This window comes from Cinclus cinclus, chromosome 13 (assembly GCF_963662255.1).
Source record: "Cinclus cinclus chromosome 13, bCinCin1.1, whole genome shotgun sequence".
In the NCBI taxonomy this organism is placed as follows: domain Eukaryota; kingdom Metazoa; phylum Chordata; class Aves; order Passeriformes; family Cinclidae; genus Cinclus; species Cinclus cinclus.
Genome location: NC_085058.1, coordinates 19,187,626 through 19,208,038, shown reverse-complemented (window position 1 = coordinate 19,208,038; position 20,413 = coordinate 19,187,626). Strand labels below are relative to the sequence as shown.

Below are 20,413 nucleotides of genomic sequence, written 5' to 3'. Positions count from 1 at the left end.
TCGCTCAACTTGGAAAAAAAAAAACTAAGTTTCAAAAACTATTCCTTAGACTTAAAATATATGGGGACGGCGTCAGGGATGACAACTCTCCACTGCTTGAATATTCGCTTTTATTCAAACGCCAGAGGTGAAGTACAAACTGTAGTTACACGGCATTTTTGTTTCCTTAAAAACAGTTCTTGGTTACAGAATTTCAAACAACTTTCAAAACTAAGTTGTTGAACAGTTTCACCTAAAATGTGGTGGTTTTTTCTATCTGTTTAAAAAAGGATTTGAATTGAAGGATTCAGAATTAAAAGCTGTTGCATTTTTTCACTCTACAAAAAGGAAAGTGAGGATGCAGTTCCAGATAGTTCACCACAGATTCCCATTTCGATGGGACCAAGTTTCTAGAAATACCCTCAACTCCAAACAGCTTTTTCTGAACCATTAGTGGGTCATTTAACCTGAAAAAAATCTGAAATCCCACGGGAAATATCTGTTGCACCTGGCTACAACTGCATGTCATACTGCTGCTAGGGAAGAACACAAGTATTACATAAAATTTACATGACAAAAGTCAGTGACAATAATAGGGTCAATAGATTTTCAGTATCCCTTCCTGACCTAAAACATCCACTAGACTGAAAAGAAGGATGAAAGTTATTTATATAGTGTGAATTAATGTTTTAGGGAAACTCAAATCCACATTTTCACCGAAGGACAAAACAAAGTTGTGATAATTTTAGTTCCTAAAACAAATCAAAAACATATAGGTCCTTTAGCGTTTTCACAAAGACTTTCCTAAAGGATTTAATTAATTTTGGTGGAGAACAGAAAAGGGAGGACTGCTTGCTGTGAGACTAAAAGACAAACCCACAAGATGCAATACTAACATTTGAGAATATAACTTATAAAACACTGTCATGTGAACAATCACTACTGATTACAGCAAAAATATTATACATTTACTTCTTTCATGTCTTAACATTATAAGATAGGTTGGGCAAATACCTGGCACCAAAAAATTGATGCATGATAGTTCCAATACGTTAAAGAAATGTACTATATTAGAACATTAATATTTAAAAATTTATGGCGACTTCTCATCCAAATTTAGACTGCTTCCTGGGAATCTTGTTTACCCCTCTGGAAAACCAGACTTCACCTTCTTTCACAGTATCCAAGGTGTCTAAAGCTCCCAATGGAGTGAAGGGTATTATTTGATATTCAAATGACTGTAACAAACCAGTGTCACACCTTAGCAGAATCTCCCAGCAGTGGCACAAAGTGTGTCCCAGTTTTTCCAGAAGGGCTTCCTCCCCACCAATGTAACAAGTCACTCCAGCACCCGCTGGGTTTCACACACCAGCAGGACTCTAACACTGACCTGAACATAACCCCCTGTAAGCTGTACCAGGAGCTAAGATAGTTTACTCACCCTCTACTAATGATTAATTTTGATTTCCCATTTGTAGAGTAACATTATTATTAAATCTAACTATTGGCAGCACCTGTGCTGCTGGATTAGTTTCTGGCAAGGGCAGTGCAGGTGCTGCTGCATTTGCTATACATTTTAATTGAACAAGTGTAATATACAATTCATATTTGAACATTATGCTATCCCAGTCCACACTCTGTCCATCAAATCAATGTGATGCTGCAATAAAATACACGATCTGATTTAGCTAATGAAGTTCCTCATCACGAGTTGTATCTGAGACAGATCCAGTGCCTTTAGGAGCAGGCTGGAGCCAGAAGCAATCGTAAGGAAAGAACCGAGTGAGCTTTTTGCAGGTGAAGAGTTCTGACAGTGTTTAATGGTTTGCAGCATCTGCCTGTCGAGGCCAGCCTTCCTCCTCCACTCCAGAGTCATACTCCTCTTCTGATGAATCCTTGGTGGGAGCCCTAGGATTGAAAGGAAGGATCAGGTACCTCGGACAGAGGAAAAAAAAAAAAAAAACAAAAAAACAAGGGACACTTTCCATAGCTTCTGACAAACGTGTCACATGCACAAAGCCCTGTGACAAAAGTTCTGAGCTGATCTGGAAATACTGATGTGCACATTTGCAGTTCCATCAGAACACATGCTCATTAACTGAATTCAATTAGCCTTCTGATTTTCAGTAAGTTGTTTGGTTTAATCAATAAATTCAGTATTTCTATACAAAATCACTTCAAACAACCATCAGTGTAATACTCCCTCCAACAACACAAGGCTGAGCCAAGTTTCAGCACAGACAAGTGCTGAAATGTGTAAATGTACCTTAGTGGAGAAAGCCACTCAAACAAAGTCGCCAGTGACAGAAACCAAGACACAGTCCCTAAATTTCAGACCTGAAATTTAGGAACTAACTTTTTAACCAGTTTTAACCTGACCCAGTCTCTCTCAATTCCATCCTTCATTTACTAAACTGTTGGATTTTTTTAATGTAGATTTGCCCAGTGTTTCCAACATCCCACATCATTACCATACTCTTCACAACATTAAATTGATTATTTTAACAAGAGCAAATCAATAGATATGCATTTGTAGCTCTCCACTGCTGCAAGAGTAATGTAGAAAATTGTTGCAGTCTGGAGCTTGTATCAAAAACCCCACATCAGTGATAAAAAGATGGAAGAAATAAACAGTTTCATTTCAGAAATTTCAGTACAGTCACAACTGAATTTCAAGTTTTTACCATTACCTTAAAATTTACTTCCATTTCTACAGGTATACACACACAAAAGTAGCTTCACATATGTTTATTTTAAAATTTGTTTAAAAACTAAAGCAATACAAATCCAAAGTCTCTAGAACAGAACAGGCACTAATTCAGCTGTGTACAATATACAGAGCATTGAATCTTTTTTAGGTTGTGTGCATGGATTTGTGCTTATTCCATCAGAATACCTGTCTAGTTGTATTAATGGTCTGTTCTGCTACTTCTGTTACCGTTTTACCTAATGTATCCTGGCTCTTTTTTGCCTTCTACAACATCTTTGTCAACTTCCACACATACGATGTCAGAATTGGGCACTTCAAACATGGGCTCCAGCAGCAGCTTTTCCTACAAGAAAACACGGGGAAAAATATTTCTGTGTGCTCTCTTCTACACAAGTGATTTTCAGAGCTAGAGAGTCTTCTTGGAAGAACTCTGAATACTCACAGCTTTAGGAAGACTTACTGTATCCATATAAGTGTGGTTTTCACGGGAAATGGTCATGATTAGGTCCCTACACACAAATCCAGGAAGCTTCATTTATCGTTTATAAGACTTAATTTACTCACCATTATAGATCGAAGACCTCTGGCACCAGTTTTTCTGTCCAGGGCCAGTCTGGCTATAGCCTTCAATGCATCTTCAGTTACATTTAATTCACACTACACAGAGAAAAACGGGAAGCTCAGTTATAACTGAATTCATAACTCAGTGTGTTAAGTACAAGCATTACTGGAAACACTGCTTATAAACATGAACACCAGAAAGTCATCAGATAAAAACTCAAACCTTATCCATGCTGAATAGTGCCTGGTACTGAGGAACCACAGCATTCCGTGGCTCTGTGAGGATCCGCACGAGGGTTTTCTCATCCAGGCTGTGCAGAGGAACCACAACAGGCAAACGTCCCACAAATTCAGGAATCATGCCAAACTCAATGAGATCCCTGGCTTCCACGTGGCGCAGCAAGCGATCCTTCTCCTCAATATCTTCCTGTGGGTCAGACTCTCCACTGATATTGGCAAGATCAGCTGCTGCTGCAGCCCTTCTGCCTTTCCCCATGTTAGATGGTGTCCCAAATCCTAGGTACTGCAAAACAAACATGTACTGCTTAGAGAAATGTAATAACCGAGTTTTCTTGATGTAAATAAATCACTTTTCATGAGTATTAAAAAAATCTGCAGTGACTGATTATGTCATTATGTACAATTTCGAGCTCAAGAAACTACTTAGACATTGCATACTATTAGCTTCTTTTAGAACTGATTTTCCTCAGTGAAAGATTAATACATCAGCACAACAGCATTTTTTTTCTTAAAATAAAGAACGTTATCAACATGTTCTGGTCATTTTACAAGTACCAGTGACACTTCCTAAGTGAAGCAAATGCAGGTAAGTTTGCTTACGTGGGAAGCTACAAGAATTAACATGAACAGTAACTTGAATTTCAGTCCCTCCTTTAGTGTTAGAGACAGGGAGCACATTTTGACAAAATGCTACAGCCAGAACCCTGTCCCCAGACTTTAATCAACAAAACAGTGAACTGCAGGACCAGGTATTTTAAGACGATGATGGCTTTTAGTACCATTTGCTGAAATAAAGAAATTTAGTGTGTTTACAAATACAGCAAGACCTATAAAAGTCAGTATTGAGAAGAGTAATCAAGATGATGATTTTCCAGCCCAGATACAGCCTGATACACTCACTTTTTCATTTTTCCTCCTGCTGATAATTCTGTCAAGACCATTAAAAGCACCAGAGGCTACAAACAGGATGTTCGTTGTGTCAACCTGCACCGTTTCTCCACGTAGTTTCCGAGAATTCTTTTCTGGAACATTTACTATTGTGCCTTCAAGTAATTTTAACAAGCCCTAAGAAGGAAAGAAGAAATAAGCAATAAAAGAATTCCATCGTGTAGAATCATATAAAAGGGCACACCATGATATGTTAACTTTCACAAATATACTTGTATTGTTTTCTCCTTTATGCCTTTATAGTAACAGTAAGTCTCCAAAAAAGTCAGTTTTCCCCATGAGACAATCCCACTCAAGGACAAAAATGTTCCTTAAATGTGGCTCCCACGCACATTATGCATATAGTGATCAGCTGCTTTAAGAGTTTTGTTTAAATAGGAAATGCTACCTGTCCTTGCCTACATTATAAACTGGGTGTCTGAATGCTGCAAGGACATTTTTAAACTATAAGAATGCCTCAAACTGCTTTTGAGGTCATGTTTTTTAATGAAGTCAAGAGGGAAGATGTATCTTTTGAAGGTGAATAATTCAGGAACTAAAGAACTATGACTCCATACATTCCCATGCTGTTGGACATGACAGGATCCCATGTCCTGTTCACTATGGAAGTCAAAGCACTCCATGGAAGTATTTACCTGTTGAACACCTTCTCCCCCAACGTCCCGTAACTGATGGATACCAGGAACACTGCCAATCTTATCTACTTCATCCAGAAAAACAATTCCTGCAGTTAAAGAAAACGGGTTTAAGGACCCTACTTTTAAAAAGAAGCAAGAATTTACAGAGGATAATAGGATTTGACATAGCAGCATTCTGTTCTACTTCCCTGGAAAAATGTGTAATTTTGTCCAGTTATGGACAAAACCAAACTACAAGATACATGTTGAACACTTTTCAGTTTTTTTCTGATTTTGTACTTTGGGTACATGCAGCAGGAACACCAATTTCAGGAATACTGGTAGTCTCAAAAGCTTAGAGCACTTCAACAAAATTAAGTCTCTGAAACCCACATTACAAGTTTACCTTGCTGTGCTTTTTCTATGTTGTAGTTGGCATCTTGCAGGAGTTTTGCAATGACTGATTCAATGTCTTCCCCAACATAGCCAGCTTGAGTCAAGGTGGTACAATCACAGATAGCAAAAGGGACATCTAGGCATTTAGCCAGAGTCTGAGCCAGCAAGGTTTTACCTGGTAAAAAAAAAAGCTGCATGTTAGAACTGCCACACACTTCTCTTACAACACAGAAATCCAAGTACTTGGACAGGGACTTTTAACAAGGGTGTGTAGTGACAGAACAGGGGGGAATAGCTTTAAATTGAAAGAGGGTCAGTTTAGCTGAGATATTGGGAAGAAATCCTTTTCTGGGAGGGTGGTGAGGCCCTGGCACAGGGTCCCCAGAGAAGCTGTGGCTACCCTGTCCCTAGAAGTGTCAAAGGCCAGGTTGGACAGGGCTTGGAGCAACCTGGGATAGTGGTAGATGTCCCTGCCCACAGAAGAAGTGGAACGAGGAGAGCTTTAAGGTACCCTCCAACCCAAACCATTCAAGGATTTACCACAGGATCATCATTACTCTTATCAGATATTCTGAATCACACCAGCATCTTAATATAAGAATATTTTCCAAGGGAGATAGCTTTCATAAGCAGTGGTTTTTACACTGGCAGGCTGTATTTCTGGTATTAGTTTATTAATACACATTTAAAGCAGCTTGAAATGTGTACAGTATCACAAAATGTCACACAATATAAAAACCATAATACATGTACTTGCAGAGTTTAAAGATTAAATAAATCAGTAGTCCTTTGCAGACACTCAGGGTGCAGTGCAAAGTCCAATTGCTCCTGCTTTGAAGTTGGGAAGAAACAGAATTAAAATACTGTTTAGTGAATGTTCTCCCAAAAAGTCTGCAAAATGCCACCACTTCAGCACAAACACTCCCAAGTCTTATGAACATACAAAATAATCTCTTTCCAACCCCCTGCAACTAATCTGTCCCAGAGGTGAAACAGTACTAACTGCAGCATCTCAGCTTGCCAGCTAAAGCAGAGAAACAATAAATGCATTTTACTTCAGTTTAGTCAAAGTGGCATCTTTCATTCAGTCAGTAAATATAGGCATTAAAAAAAAAAAAGAAAAAAGAAAACCACACAACTACAGCTCATTCCTTTTTAAGGCCACTAGCTCAGCAAGTTAATATGACAGGAAAGCACTGGAATCCAAATTTGAAATTCACAGTTTATATTTTTTTTTTTATAAACCAAAGCTGAATAAATCACAGAAGAGGAAGATCACTCATTAACAACAAATTCCATGAAAAATAGGACACCTATAGAAACATGCAGCTGTATACCTGATCCAGTTGGTCCAAGCAGCAAAATATTACTTTTTTCAAGTTTAATGTCATCATTGGGTGAATCTAGTACTTCTCCTCCCCGTTTTTCCTGAGGTATCTGCTGGTTCATTTGCTGCTGCATTGATGCTCCCAAAGCATTACCATGTGGACTGATTCCAGCAATCTGCAGCAGCTCTGAAGAGAACAATAACAGCACTGTTTGAGCAGCAACAATGTCTGTCACCACCTTAAACACACAATAACAGCTTGGTTCTTCTGCAAACCTAGAATTCTCTCTGTACAGAAGCTTACAGAGATGAAAGCAACAGACATACAGCACAATTATTACACAAACAGGGGCTCCAATCATACTTTTGCAGAGGCATATAGTAAAAACTTCCAATGACACAGTGGATTACCTGAAAGTATTCCTCTACATTAAAAAGCAAGAGAAATTTTCAGTCCTTACAAATGTACTCATTTAAACTGCAATTTCTTATATATTTTTTTTAACATATGAGAAGAAATAAACCCAAGCTGTTGATTTCCATGATGAAAAAGTACAAGCACTGGACTTCACCCAGCATTTCAAACTAGCAGTCACTAAAGACTGTTCTCCATGTCACAGAAGTAGGTATTGCAGAGGAGGACATGAGGAGAGGGTTCACTTACTTGTAAATCTGTACTCATCCTCCCGTCTTCTGATTTCTAATTCTAAGAGAGAGGATGAAAACAGTCATAAAAAAGTAAGTTTATAAAAGCTTATAAATTCTCCACCTCTTGCCCTCTTCTGAATACATCTCATTACTGTCTATGAATGTATTTCTAACAAGAAATCCCCACAAGAACTATTTTTATTGCTGTCAAAATTAACTCAAAACCCAAATTGCATGTTTTTAAAATGCCAGCAAGCAATCTACTTCTAAAAATAACAACAACCTATTACCTCTAATTAGATTTTCACTTCAAAACCAATTATAGAAGGGAAAAAAAAAAAACACAACATCAATTTTGGTTTGAAGAGGCTTCCTTAAAAGCTCTCCCTGAGTGTTACAATGTAAGACTTTGCTATAAGATGAAACTATGAAATATGTAAACAGTCACTGTCAGTCTTTCTGGGTATGGACCATGTTATCTCCCTGTGGAGGGTCAGGAGCTTCCTGGTGCCAGGTACACAACTGCTCTGTTATCATTACTAGAACAGTAACTACTAATGCTCCCTCTTCATTTAAAAGACTTCTTTATGTTAATTCAAAAAACAAAGAAGATGTCTGTGGTAAATTTTGCAAGACAGAACAAAACACCTTAAAAAATACCCCACCCAAGCAAGGTACACTTTGAGTCAGAGATGGTAACTTAATCCTACTTCTAAAAATAAATTAGATCAACATAGCTACACATGTACTCAGCAGCAAAAGTATTGCCAAGAGTAACTCCATCTACACCTGCTAGATATGGAACAATACTGTGGTGACCAGCAGGAGCAAGGGAAGTTAGAAATCTAAGTACTCATCAATTTACCTAAGCAAAATATCACCTTCCTGATCTGCATTGCTGCTTGCAGATTAAGTAGCAGATTTACCATTAAGCAGTAAATGAGATTAGACAGAAAAAATTAAGAGACTCACTTTAGAAAGTTAAAGGAGAATACCCCATAATATGTATCAGTAAAAAGGTAAGCACCACAAACCTTCTGACTACCATTTAAATAAATCACAGAAGTTCACAGTGAAAATTCTATTTAGTAGAAACTCTTATTGATCATTTCAATTTTAGAACACCTAGTGTCAGGGTAAAACCCTTCTTAGATTACTTAAGTTAGAGCCCTGAAATTATAATTTATTTGACCAGAAAAATACCAAACATCATACAAACCTCTTGGTGTTAAAGAAGTCTGTTTCTCAACTTCTGCTTGCTGTCTCAGGTTAGATGGGATATTATTGTAGATTCTCTTGTAATGATTATACACAGCAACTGAAAGCACCTTCTTAGCAAAACACTGACCAACAACATATTTGTCGAGGTAGTTGTAAATCTGAAAAATAGTTTAATCTTAGTAACACTTCTAAATCATCTTGTAGAAGAAAAATAGTATATTGTGCCAACAATGGATTTTGGTCTGAATCTTTACAGACTTGAGAAACAGAAACAAACATTTAAAATACAAAACATACCCTGTTGATAAATTTACTTAAAAAATGTGGTGCTTACACATTCATATTGTGTCTGTCAGTTCTGCCCTACTAATACGTAAGCCCATTGCCATTCTCACCCAAATTTCAAAGAGGAACAGAAATTTTAAGAACACTTAAAAAGAGGCCTATCAAGGAGCCATGTACAGGTTCAGCAACCATTGCAGTCCATGGTACTGAGAAACATAAAAGGCTTCCTCACTTATCTCCAGATGGAAACCCAATGACTTCTGAAGGACCATTGCCACAAGTCAATCAGCTACAGCTCTCACCCAAACCCACACCAAATAAAAGGCTCTGCAGCTACAGAAAGAAGCTGCTAAAATAAGGATACAGAATGCAAGGCCATAGTGAGTAAGAAAAGATATTATGGTTGATGAGGGCTGAGATCAGCCTCAAGGTCACAGGAGAAAATGAAGTCACAAGACAAAGACAGAGGAAAACAAGCTCCAATACCTTTATTGGATCTACTTGCTCCCTTTATCAGTGCTCTTCTGGGTCACACAGCTCACAAAGGTTTAATCTTGAGCTAATCATCTTTATTGTTTGTTGCTCTGTCCCAGCAGCCCATTACACACCTGATGCAGATTAAGGGAAGCATTTTTCCATGCTGCAACAGAGGGGACTCTGGGTGAAATTAAGAACATACCTTTTTTGGTGGAGGTGGTGGCTTCTGCTGGAATGCCAATTTCACAGCTTCTGCTGCTGACTCGGGCTCTTTAATGATGCTCTTTTTTGTGTCTGCCTCTGACAGGACAACAAAAAAGTGGTGACACTTTTCACACTTCACAAAACGAGTGGAAGCTGCAGAAAAAGTCAAACAAAACAGTAAGAGGAATTGCTTCTGTCCAAGTCCATCACACAGGACAAGCACCTGTAAAGGCAGCACAGCCACTCTATGTTTACCCAACACTTCTCTCTCACTCACCTTAGAACATTTAAAAACTATTATTGGCCTATGAAATTGGATACAGGGAACATAATTTGCCCCAAAGAAATCACAGTGCTGGGCAGCAAACGGACAATGGATTAAACAGAAAACTCCTTGATACTTTTCCAGTAGCATCACACTCAGGGAGAGGACACTTTGCACTTCTGAGAGAGACAAAATTAATGAAGGTTTTAGCTATGCAGGAAACGTTCCTAACTCTCAAACTGACAGCAAAATAAAATACAGTGGGTTAGGCACAGACTAAAGTGCAGGGAAGCAGTCTAGAATATCAAAGGCAGCATTACAGGAGGGCTCTGGCAGCTCCTGCTCTCTGCATCCCACTGGCTTTGGAACACTGTGGATCAGGCCCAAGTCACCCAAGCCCAGGACACTGAGCACAGGGGGGTCACCCAAAGGGCTCATCCCAACAAGAGGCAGCTGTGGTATGCAACAGACCAAGAAGGACTTTGATGTTTTGCAAGATCTTCTGCTTATTTATTTTTACTGTCAATACTAGAACAAATTTCTTTCAAATTCCAAAACCTAAACCCTCTTACTGCTGACTTTGTCAACTGTGTCTCAAGAAATCTGCAAAGGTTGGTTTCATAAGCCTGAAAATGAGAACCTGCATAGCTTTTCTTTCCCTTTGGCAAAGCAAAGTTCAAATAATAAAACCAGACAGTAGAGAAGAGTAATAAAAGTAGTTCAGAATAGATCCTTTTATAGCTGTATTACTATGCTACTAAATGCAAATCATGAGCAATAGGATAGATTTAAAGGAAATATACTAGTAAATGTACTTAATTAAAAGTAAATGTAGAAAAACAACCCTGTGAAAACTTCAATGTCAGAACTTCTGAAATCGTAAGAAGTCTTCAAAAAATGGTTTGAACACTGTAGCACCAGCTGACTGTAACAACACCCTCGAGCAATAAACAAGCTGCTTATTTATAACTTCTTGTCTCCCATAGGACTGGTGTCAGCAAAAGAGGAGTAGGTGGGGTTTTTCTTACCATTAATCCCACCTTATACCTGGATAAGCAAAACCAACAGATTACTTTAAGAATATAGCAACTAATACTGTGACCAACACAGCTTTATTAACTTTACTTCAAAGAAATTCTGTGTAACAGCCTCAAAGTTCTCCTGGCAGCCTTCCAAATTACTGTTATCTGCCACATGGGAATGTGATGGAAATCCACCTGCAGGAACCTGTTCCTCTTATGTAACTATTGTTTAGCAACACTATTGTAGGGAAAAAAAGCAACCCAACCTTTCTCCCAGGGCTCAGTCAAAACACCTCTGATATTTGTGATGACTACAGTGCCATGAGAACGTGGCTGTCCTCCTTCCTTATACAAAGCTTATTTAGAATAGAACAGCCATGAAAATGGTTGTTCCCTCTATAGCTCCACATGAATGATTTAAAAACCCCAGAAAATAAGGAGTACTGTAAGGCTGTAAGAGTACTATGGGGCATCTTTAAAACTTCACTAAAAATAATGGAGTTGCAGGCGACTTTGCTAAACACTGGCATGTTTTCATATGATCTTTTAGTAAACACATAAAAAGCACAACAAAGAACACTCATGTCAAATTACTTCTCTGTCATTAAGATGTCTGCAAATGTTTAGAGTGTGCCAAAATGCAAGTCAAGTGCTGTTTTTAATCAGACAACATTGTCACAGAAGCTGCAAAGGCATTTCTAAAGCCTGTGTGAGCTGACCTTGACAAAAAGAAATGCCAGGTTTTTACCAAACATACAGGAGACACAAACAATCAGAGGATTAAACCTAAAAACAGTTGTAGGGTTGAGATAATAGAGTTGGGTTACTATCAAATTGCTTTAAGGTGAAAAAAAAAAACCTTCCAACCACGAAAAAGAAAGCAGGGAAGCATCTGAGTATGTACAGTAGTAGGGAAGTGCTGCTTTGGAGGATGGAGTAACCTGATGGCATCAGGTGGAGACAGTAAAAGCAGCATCAAGATAAGGCTTCTTATGTCAATCAGCTTTACAGCTATTGAATTTCACTCCACATCTGAGGATCAAGTCTTATTTCACTGATCACAAACTCTCCTTACAGACTTTCACAACCCAAAACAATACAGGAACTGCTGAGAAGGAAGGTAAAAGCAAAATTACTTTTTGTTTGCCTCCTATTTTTCCTTCATTGTTAATTACTGAAAAACTACTGCCAAGCAAATATTTCTGCAAGATTTGCAGATACAAAGTGAAGCTCCATGAAAAACAAACTCCACTGGAAAACCAGCCTGCCACACTGCCACTCAGTGGCAATTAATTTTCTAATGAACATTTTCTGCTTCTCTCAAAATGACTGAAAAATCTAACATTTAAACTGAAACAAATGCTAGTTGCATGTTTTCCTTTGGTTTTAGACATTTATATAAAGCCCTGCAAGTTGGCAATTCAAATCAGAACTGTGCAAATTCATCATGTTTCCTGACTAAACAACATCAAAGGCTTATTAAAAAAAAAAAAAAAAAAAATCAAGCTTAATACAACTTGCAACCTCTTCATTTTGGGCAGAATGGGACAGATTTTTCTTAGTTCTTGTTTTCTTTTTTCAAATAAATTTTTAAGATATTCAGAATTTCTGTTTTCCAGCTGCTTTAGAGAGTGGTTGGGAAGCAGTATGCTCAAATTAACAGACTAAACCAGAATAATACATATCCAGAAAAAAACTTGAGTAGGACTCACAGGAACTTCGGAGAAAAGTGGATTTCCAGTCCCAAGCTGTTTACAAACCTGTATTATTCTGATGCAGCAACTCAAGTGGGTTCACTACTTGGGAATTTTAGGTTGCATCTATCAAGGTATGTTCTCCCATAGTGTTGGTATGAATAAATTCTGTTCCCAAGGAAGTTTCCAGGGATGCTTAAGTGTTCCCAGCAACACTGACAAAACACTAAATCACATCTCTGCTTTCCAGGGATTATTCTGGGACAATGCTTGAATGGTATTTCCAAATAAAAGCACAAACTGCAATACCAATGGAAACACACCAGTGAAGTGAGAGAGTTTCAAAAACATCTCTGCCTGCTCATGAATCATAAGAAGGTAAATGAGATTAAAAATCCTTGGACCTGATTCCAGCCACACCTAGTCCATGGAGAGACCACACTGAACTCCAGACAGGATCATATTTCTAGTTCCATGAACTAGTGCCAGGTTTTGCAGAATACCTTGTTGCCTGTAGTTTCAAACAAACTGGAAAAACAACCTTATTTCCACAGGAAAAAGTAACTGAGGACTGATCCTTTCTCTAACATAAAGAAATATATTGTTATTATTATAGATCTGTCTTGTGATTCATGACATTAGATAATTTTAAATACTATTTTATATGAGTAGCAGCAAATAACAACATATCCACTCAATTTTTGCCAGTTGTTATATTAACAACTGCTGAACGTATTTATGCTGACTTTGTCTTAAGCCTCTTGGTGCACAAGTCTGATTATGACTTGATACTTCCTCCTTGAGTCCCACCAACTAACAATAGGTATTTGCTTGCTGACAAGTTTTTTTTTTTTCTAAGCTGGTCTCATTAGTGCTGAAATAAGGTATGAAATGTCTTCAAAGTCTGATAGAACCTAAAACATAAATGGAATTAATTTGGATTATACTTCCCACAAAAAAAAAAACGGAAATTAAAAGTAGCAATTGCTTCTGGAAAACAGGCATTTTGGATTTTTAGATTTTCTAGTTGGAATTTGCAGGCCACTATTTGGAATGTATTATAGCTCTGACTTTGCCATGGAAGACTGTTCTAGTAAGCCATCTGTCAGATACTAATTCCTCTGCTGGATAAGCACTTTGGTTATAGTACATGCAGGATTAAAGTTTTATTATTTAGGAAAGAAAAGACAGACATTACAAATGCACATATATCAAGTATATACTCATATAACAGAGATACAAAAGGATCTGTAGCTAAAATGGTATTAAATATAAAATGCCATGAACTATTTTAAAAATGCATATTCACAGATGCAACGTGAATTCTACTACCACATTCCCACACATCATGGGAATTCCACAAATGTACCCACAGAGACAGTAAATGGTTACACCAACAGGGCCAAACTAACCATAAACAAAATTCCTGCCATCATGTAATTAGGTAGGCTGACACTTAGCTATCAGTACTATGCTAAATCACAAAGCCACACTGTGCCTATTTAAAAAAAAAAATACAAGTTTTAAGGAAAACTTACACACAAAGGTCTCCACGTGTGTGCACAAGTCCCCACACTTTGGGCAGCGCAGTTGGTTCCCTCCTTTCCCAGAGCTTCCAGAGCTTGACTTTTTACCACCACCCTCACCAACAGATTTCTAAAAGAGATTTCCAGACAATTAGCCCCAAACAATGGAGCTGGTACAGTAGGCATTTAGCAGTGCACTTATGGAATCAAATAATTCGAATTTTGCACTAGCTGAATGACAAAGTAGCTATTTCAGGATTTTTTGAAAGGCTTTGGAAACTTAGAAGAATGTGACATAAACACTTTGAAGTGTTTTACATTTACAAACTATTTATAAATACATCTGCATTTCCCAGGTCTGCCAGTCTTGGATGCCCATGGAAGAGGTATCCCATACCTGCATCAGAGCTGCTTGACTGGCACTAGAACAAAAACAAACTGTGTCAACTGTGTTTTAATAGTGTGTATTAATGTTTTAATGCCAGACAAGAAAACAACAGAGTATTTTATTACCTCAACTGTGTGGATTCTAAGGGTTTCAGAAGCCACACCTCCTCTCACTTCCTTGGCAGCTGTAGCAATCTATGCTAAAACATGCATTTCAAAGTGCTTGGAAATACTGCATTTTTCACTTGTATCTGTATCTATGCCTTCATACTCTGATTAATACAAGTTACTCTATTTTAGGAAACAGCAAAAATCTCTCTTCCCATTTCTAAGGTAATTCTTAATTTTTTAAACCTGCCTTGCCTACTGACTTCTTCTCACATCCCTTTTCAAGGGAAAAAAAAACCAAAAAAAACCACTGTTAATTTTTTTTAATCTTCTTAATTTATTTTTTTTTTTAAGTTTAATTGCACCTTCAGAACAGACCAGTGTCACCTGGACAGCTCCTCAGGTTCACAATACACCATACTAACAAAAAGTTATTGCCTGTGAACTCTCAAAATGTTATTTGCTGACTAAAGAGCAGTTTTATTCTCAGGTAATAATTTATCTGAAGAAGCTGTTTATTAACTGTAATTATAGAGAATGACTAGGATAAAAATAGACTACAACTGACTAACAAGAGTTGAGCTCATGTCTTTGCTGACTTGTCTTACTTAAATCAGTTCTAAACCCAGAAGCATTCAAAATGTACTTTAAAAATGTCTACTTGGGAGCACCAGGCTTTTGAAGGAGAATAGCTCTGATTACTACTCTTTCCTGACATCCTGAAACCTGTTCTTGATCGATGACATCCAATAAACTTTTCAAGTCCACACTGGGCAAAAAGACATATAAAACTGGGAAAAGGATTGTGGGATGTTTATAAGGTTTATCTCCTGAAAAATACACAATACAGTTTATTTTTTCTTCACCACCAGTTGCAGCAATTTGAAGGATTAGAAATGTCAGGAATTGGAAAAAGACTTCTAGATTAATTTTAAGTAAAAAAAACAAACTAAGAAATATTTTACATAAACTTTTGAAACCCCCAGTTTGTGGAGATTACCTTGCTTCCATCTCCAGAGCCATCCTTGCTTGCACCATCCTTTGAAGCAAAATATGCTGGTGTTTCTGAAAAGTTTCTAAGAGGAATTCGTTTTAGGGAACAAGTTTCAAAAGTCCCAAGTTTTCCTAAAACAGGGATGCGTGTACGACCACAGGTAATACCTATTAAAAAAAAAAAGAAAGGAAAAAAAAAGTTAAATACTAAAAATACTTAATTTTAATTCCACTGCCACCAAATCTCAGAACTGATTTACTTTAAGTGCAGCTTAAAGTTTTTGGCAATGCAGTTCAGCTCTGAACATCCACATTTCAGTCATTCAAAGTAAATTATCTTTACCACCTTAATGTTCATCTCATTAAAAGCTGCTTGAATTTTTCCAAAAAGGACCCCAAAGTAATTCCAGGTCCTCTAACATCAGATAATTGAGAGTCCCACACGAAATGGGAAACATCCCAGTTACAAAACTGATCCCCAGAATGATAAACACAATCAATTTACAGCTTTTATTGTGAAACAAATCAAGCCCCCAACACAAACCTTTCAAGGGTCTCTTTGTTATGCAAAAAATCAGGTGTTTCAGACTCAATGACTGCACATCTGGATTTGGCTTTCACTTGGGAACTCCACTAAAAATCAGTTTCCAAGAATTTGAGGCACCTCTTGGCAACAAAAATTGTGCTGAGGAGAACTGAGAAGCTGTGTCCTATTTGGCACTCACCAACGGGCCAGCACCAGCAAACTCAGCGTAATCTTAACTTTGCTGAAATACCTTATTGCCAACACACACAAAAAAAGAAAAAAAAAACCCTCACTGAGAAATGAAACGGCCTTTTCCTCCTCTTGCAACACGGGCAGGATTGCATTTCATGGCAGGCTATGACGTGAGCCAACATATGTTGTGCTTGTGATTTCAACATCAACAACAGCCTGGAATCTGTATCTCATCTCCTGCATTTAAAGTGGCAAATTATTCACTTGCTCTCTGTTTTTCAGAAGGACTCTGTGCCTTGCTGACAGCAGAGCTATACAGCAACAATGGCAATTATAAAGTTGCTGATAATACATAGTTTTATTGTTATAGGGAGGAGAGAATCCTATGGAAAATCCAAAAAACTCTTTAAAAATAAGAAAAAGTAAGAATGGCAAGAGAAGCACAGCTCATTTGCTCTGAAAGAGGAAATAACAGCAACCAACAGCTGTTGGGAACTTAGCTGAAAGAGGATACTCTGAAAATTCACCTTGTTACTATAACAAGAAGGGAGAAAAAACAAAGAAGAGGAACCTAAATTTACCAGGAAAACTCTTACAGGCCTCTGCAAAGTCACAACGAGGATGACAGCGTCAAATGAGATTTGAAGCTGGTTTATTAACTTACAGGCTGCTTAAGATTCCCAAACCTGAAGATGACTTGTAGCTATTCTTAACATGAGCAAAAATTAATCTTTTAAAAATCTCGTAACAGAATTGCTTCTGTCTGTAAACGTGAGGGAGGAATAATAATCAATGAGCTTCCCCATTTTAAATTCTTCTGCTGAGTGCCACTGCAACACACTTTAGATTACACAGGATGAGCTATGAAAACATCACAGAAAACTTGAAAACACTGGCTGACTCTCAGAAGCAGTTGTGTCTTTTAACTGAATGTGCAGAGAACTCTGAGGACTGTGTGCCAAGTACACTTGTCTGTGAAGAATAAGCTTTGGAGAATGTTTACAATGCAATAGCTGTTCTGAGCAGCTCCCTGTCTTGGAGGCTCATTCCTCAGAGATAGTTCCTTTACTGAGATTTGGTTCAGAAACTGAGAAAAGACCCCTTAAAATACAACAACGACCACCTCACCCCCCTTCAACAAAACCTGAAGTCACACAACTTTCCTTGTGTAACACAGGGAGACTTGGCCTGTGGAGAAAGGCTGAAGCACTAACACAAAAGCTCAAACATTTCAGTCCTCATTTTAATTCAGAGCGCTCTTGTGAGACAGAAAATGCACTGAGAACTCTATGGGATGAACTATGAAACCTTACACAGCACTGAGTACTGAGCTGTGAAGACTAAACCAAGGGAAAAAAAAAATATTAAGGCTACATCAGCTTGTGGCTAAGCATGAAAAACCTCGTGTGCTTACTGTGATGTCTGAATGGTGTTTTTTTGGACAAAATATCATTGTATAATTACACAATGAAGCAGTAAAAGTTATCACCACTACTTCCTTGCCTCAGTAAGCCCAGAGAGAGATTTTCAGGGCAATCAACATTCCAGTCCAATGCCTGGCAGCTGGCACTGACCAATCCAGACTCTGATAAATGTTCCAATATATAACAGCTGGCAGGATTTGCTCACACACACCTGGCGTGGTGGCTCAGGTGATTTCCCCCCCCCCCCAGAGCACTTAATTCAAAGGACGTGTCCCTAACGTCTCTGGCAGCAATGGAACCGATCCAGGGTGCTCGGATTTGTACGTTAAGAAACTATGGGAAGCTCCTTAACACCTTATTAACCTTTAATTGATACTTGATGAAATGAACACTGACTTTTGGGCCAAGCCTGGGGGATCTTGGAGGCAGCTACAGCTCAGGAAAGTGACAAGGGAGACCTTAAACTGAAACTGTTCGACATTAACACTCGATTAATTACATTGATCTGTGCACTCTGAACTCTCTCAAGCTGGCACCAACCAGCAACAGCAAACAAAGCACCTGGCAGAAGACATAAATTAATATAAAAGACACACACATTTGTTTTTAAACAACTTTCACTAAAAGCTGATGGACAAATAATTGTATTGCTCTATCTACATTTTATTCTCCTTTGCTCTTTTACATAATAATTTTGAATCCTAATTCTGACCAAAACCCCCACAATTTAAAAAAAGAAAATTCTGCAATGAATTCCAAATAGTACTTCCATTAAAGCTGATTGTTTCAGAAGGGTTGCATAAGGCCAGGCAGACTGGGCTTGAAAGTACAGGTTTGAACCTTTCAGCACAGGTGATAATCGAGATACAAATGCAAAGGCACCTACAAAGAGTTAACTCACCTCTTAAGGGCAGGAAACTATCTCTGACTCATCAGGCTATTGAGATAGTAGAGTAATTGAAAATATTGTTGCAAATGTGGCAACAGAGAGATTTTTCAGCACAATTTGGGGGTGCTCTACCTTCCGCCCAAAGCAGCACATGGTTTGCGTGCTCCCAGAAACGCCAATTATACAATTAAAAGGGTAAACAAGGAAAAAAAAAAAAAACCAGTAAAAAAAGTAACAACCTCCCACAGCCTTCAACTTCCAGTGAGTAGCTGGCACAGTCTCGTCCTTCTACCCAGTTAGAAATAATTAATTTTGCTAACTAAGCCCATCTTTATGAGAAATATTTCAAGTTAAGGCTACCACAAAGCCAGGCTTTTAATTAATGAAGGTAATTAAGCTATTTTTAAAGGCAATCAAACGCATTTACTCGCACCGCAGAGTAACACACGCCGGCCGACAGCTGCTGAGCATCACTTCTATTGAAATAAATTCTGTTCTCGCCATAGCGAGGGCAAATTCTCCGATACTTCGCACCACGTAACGCTGCCCTTACCCCCGCTCGCCCCGCGCGGGTGACACCAGCAAACGGCTAAAAGAAGGGAAAGAAAGGGGAAAGGCCGCCGTGTCCCGCCGCTGTCACAGCGCGATAAGCGCAGCGGCGGGGCCGGGGCTCCCCTCAGGGCCGCGGGCCGAAGGGCCCGACCCCACCGGGCCCGGTGAGGGAAGGCCGGCGGCCGGGGCGCTGTTACCTCTACGGGCGGAGGGTAGCGTGGAGCCGAACAAGCGGGCGGCGGCGGCGCAGCTGTGGCAGGCGGACATGGTGCAGCGGCCGCAGGACGGGCCGGCTCCCCCCGCCGCCGACAAGGCCTCGCTGGCGGCGGTCCGGCCCCGCCCGCTCCGGTAACGCCCCCGTGACGGCACCGCGCGTCACCGCGGGACTGCAGATCCCAGAGGGCAACGCGCCGCACCACGCCCTACGTGAACGCTCTTGTCACGCATGCTGTCGTGGGAAGTGTAGTCCCAATAGTGAGTGGTTGCGTGGGCGCCGCGTGGCATTGTGGGAAACGTAGTTTGCGCCCCAGGAGTACTCTCGGTCTGTCCTGGACGCACCGTGTTCCCAGCGATTCCTCCCTTTAATTCCTCTTTCCCAATACGATAAGAGAGGAGTGTCCTCTCTGTCCTCTCTTATGTGTCCTTTGATCACATAAATATGATTTTCTATTTTTAAAAAGCCTTTCGTGAAAATATCATTTAAGATGGGAGCAGAAAAAAACATCAGGCAAACTGAAGCGATTTGCGGAGCGAATAGAAAATTACACTGCGTGTTGTGGGGTCGTCTTCAAGCAGGGAAGAGCGCTGTATAAATATATATTATCTCATAAAGTGTATCCCTTATAGAGAACACACCTGCAACTACAGGTAACTATAGGTCTGCTCCTTTAGCTCATCTTCAACTCTTATTTATTACATACCAATTAAACGGAACTAATTGACTCCACCTATTCGTTAGAGGAATGACTCAGTATCACCTGTGCTCTCCTCAATTAACCTGATCTGCGTCGCGGCGAACAGGTTTCCCGAGAAGCTGCGGCCCATCCCTGTAAGTGCTCAAGGCCAGGTTAGATAGGGCTTGGAGCAACGTGTTCTAGTTGTCCCTGACCATGGAGGGGGTGGAACAAAACTAGCTTTAAAAAGTCCCTTCCAACGCAAATTACTACGTGAATTATCCCGGGGGGCACGTGACTTTCGCCTCGGTAGTGATGGCGCCCACCTC

General features: G+C 39.2%; 1 protein-coding gene across 5 annotated transcripts; it reads right to left on the bottom strand.

Moving 5' to 3' along the window:
- Nucleotides 1-90: 90 nt before the first annotated feature.
- Nucleotides 91-19,514, bottom strand: CLPX (caseinolytic mitochondrial matrix peptidase chaperone subunit X). Of its 5 annotated transcripts, none has more exons than XM_062501776.1 (15): nt 19,389-19,501; nt 19,071-19,228; nt 15,616-15,776; nt 14,133-14,250; nt 9,612-9,766; nt 8,646-8,805; nt 7,443-7,484; nt 6,789-6,965; nt 5,462-5,626; nt 5,074-5,162; nt 4,391-4,555; nt 3,474-3,773; nt 3,254-3,346; nt 2,876-3,032; nt 91-1,887 (listed from the first exon to the last, which is right to left on the bottom strand). In XM_062501776.1, the coding sequence occupies exons 2-14, from the start codon at nt 19,141-19,143 to the stop codon at nt 2,922-2,924; spliced, it is 1,809 nt and encodes a 602-aa protein (XP_062357760.1). In that variant the 5' UTR covers nt 19,144-19,228; nt 19,389-19,501; the 3' UTR covers nt 91-1,887; nt 2,876-2,921. The 5 variants fall into 5 exon arrangements, with proteins under 5 accessions (XP_062357760.1, XP_062357756.1, XP_062357757.1 ...); XM_062501772.1 differs by having other exon boundaries at nt 2,926-3,032; XM_062501773.1 differs by lacking the exon at nt 19,071-19,228 and having other exon boundaries at nt 2,926-3,032; nt 19,389-19,514.
- Nucleotides 19,515-20,413: the final 899 nt, after the last annotated feature.

What these genes read in the sequence shown, in the direction of transcription:
- CLPX (XM_062501772.1), bottom strand. Translation starts at nt 19,143, where the DNA reads ATGGCGAGAACAGAATTTATTTCAATAGAAGTGATGCTCAGCAGCTGT. An exon ending in GCTCTGGAGATGGAAGCAAG is followed by an intron (nt 14,251 to 15,615) that starts GTAATCTCCACA and finishes AATCTCTTTTAG; the next exon opens with AAATCTGTTGGTGAGGGTGG. An exon ending in CATAGAAAAAGCACAGCAAG is followed by an intron (nt 5,163 to 5,461) that starts GTAAACTTGTAA and finishes CTTTAACTGCAG; the next exon opens with GAATTGTTTTTCTGGATGAA.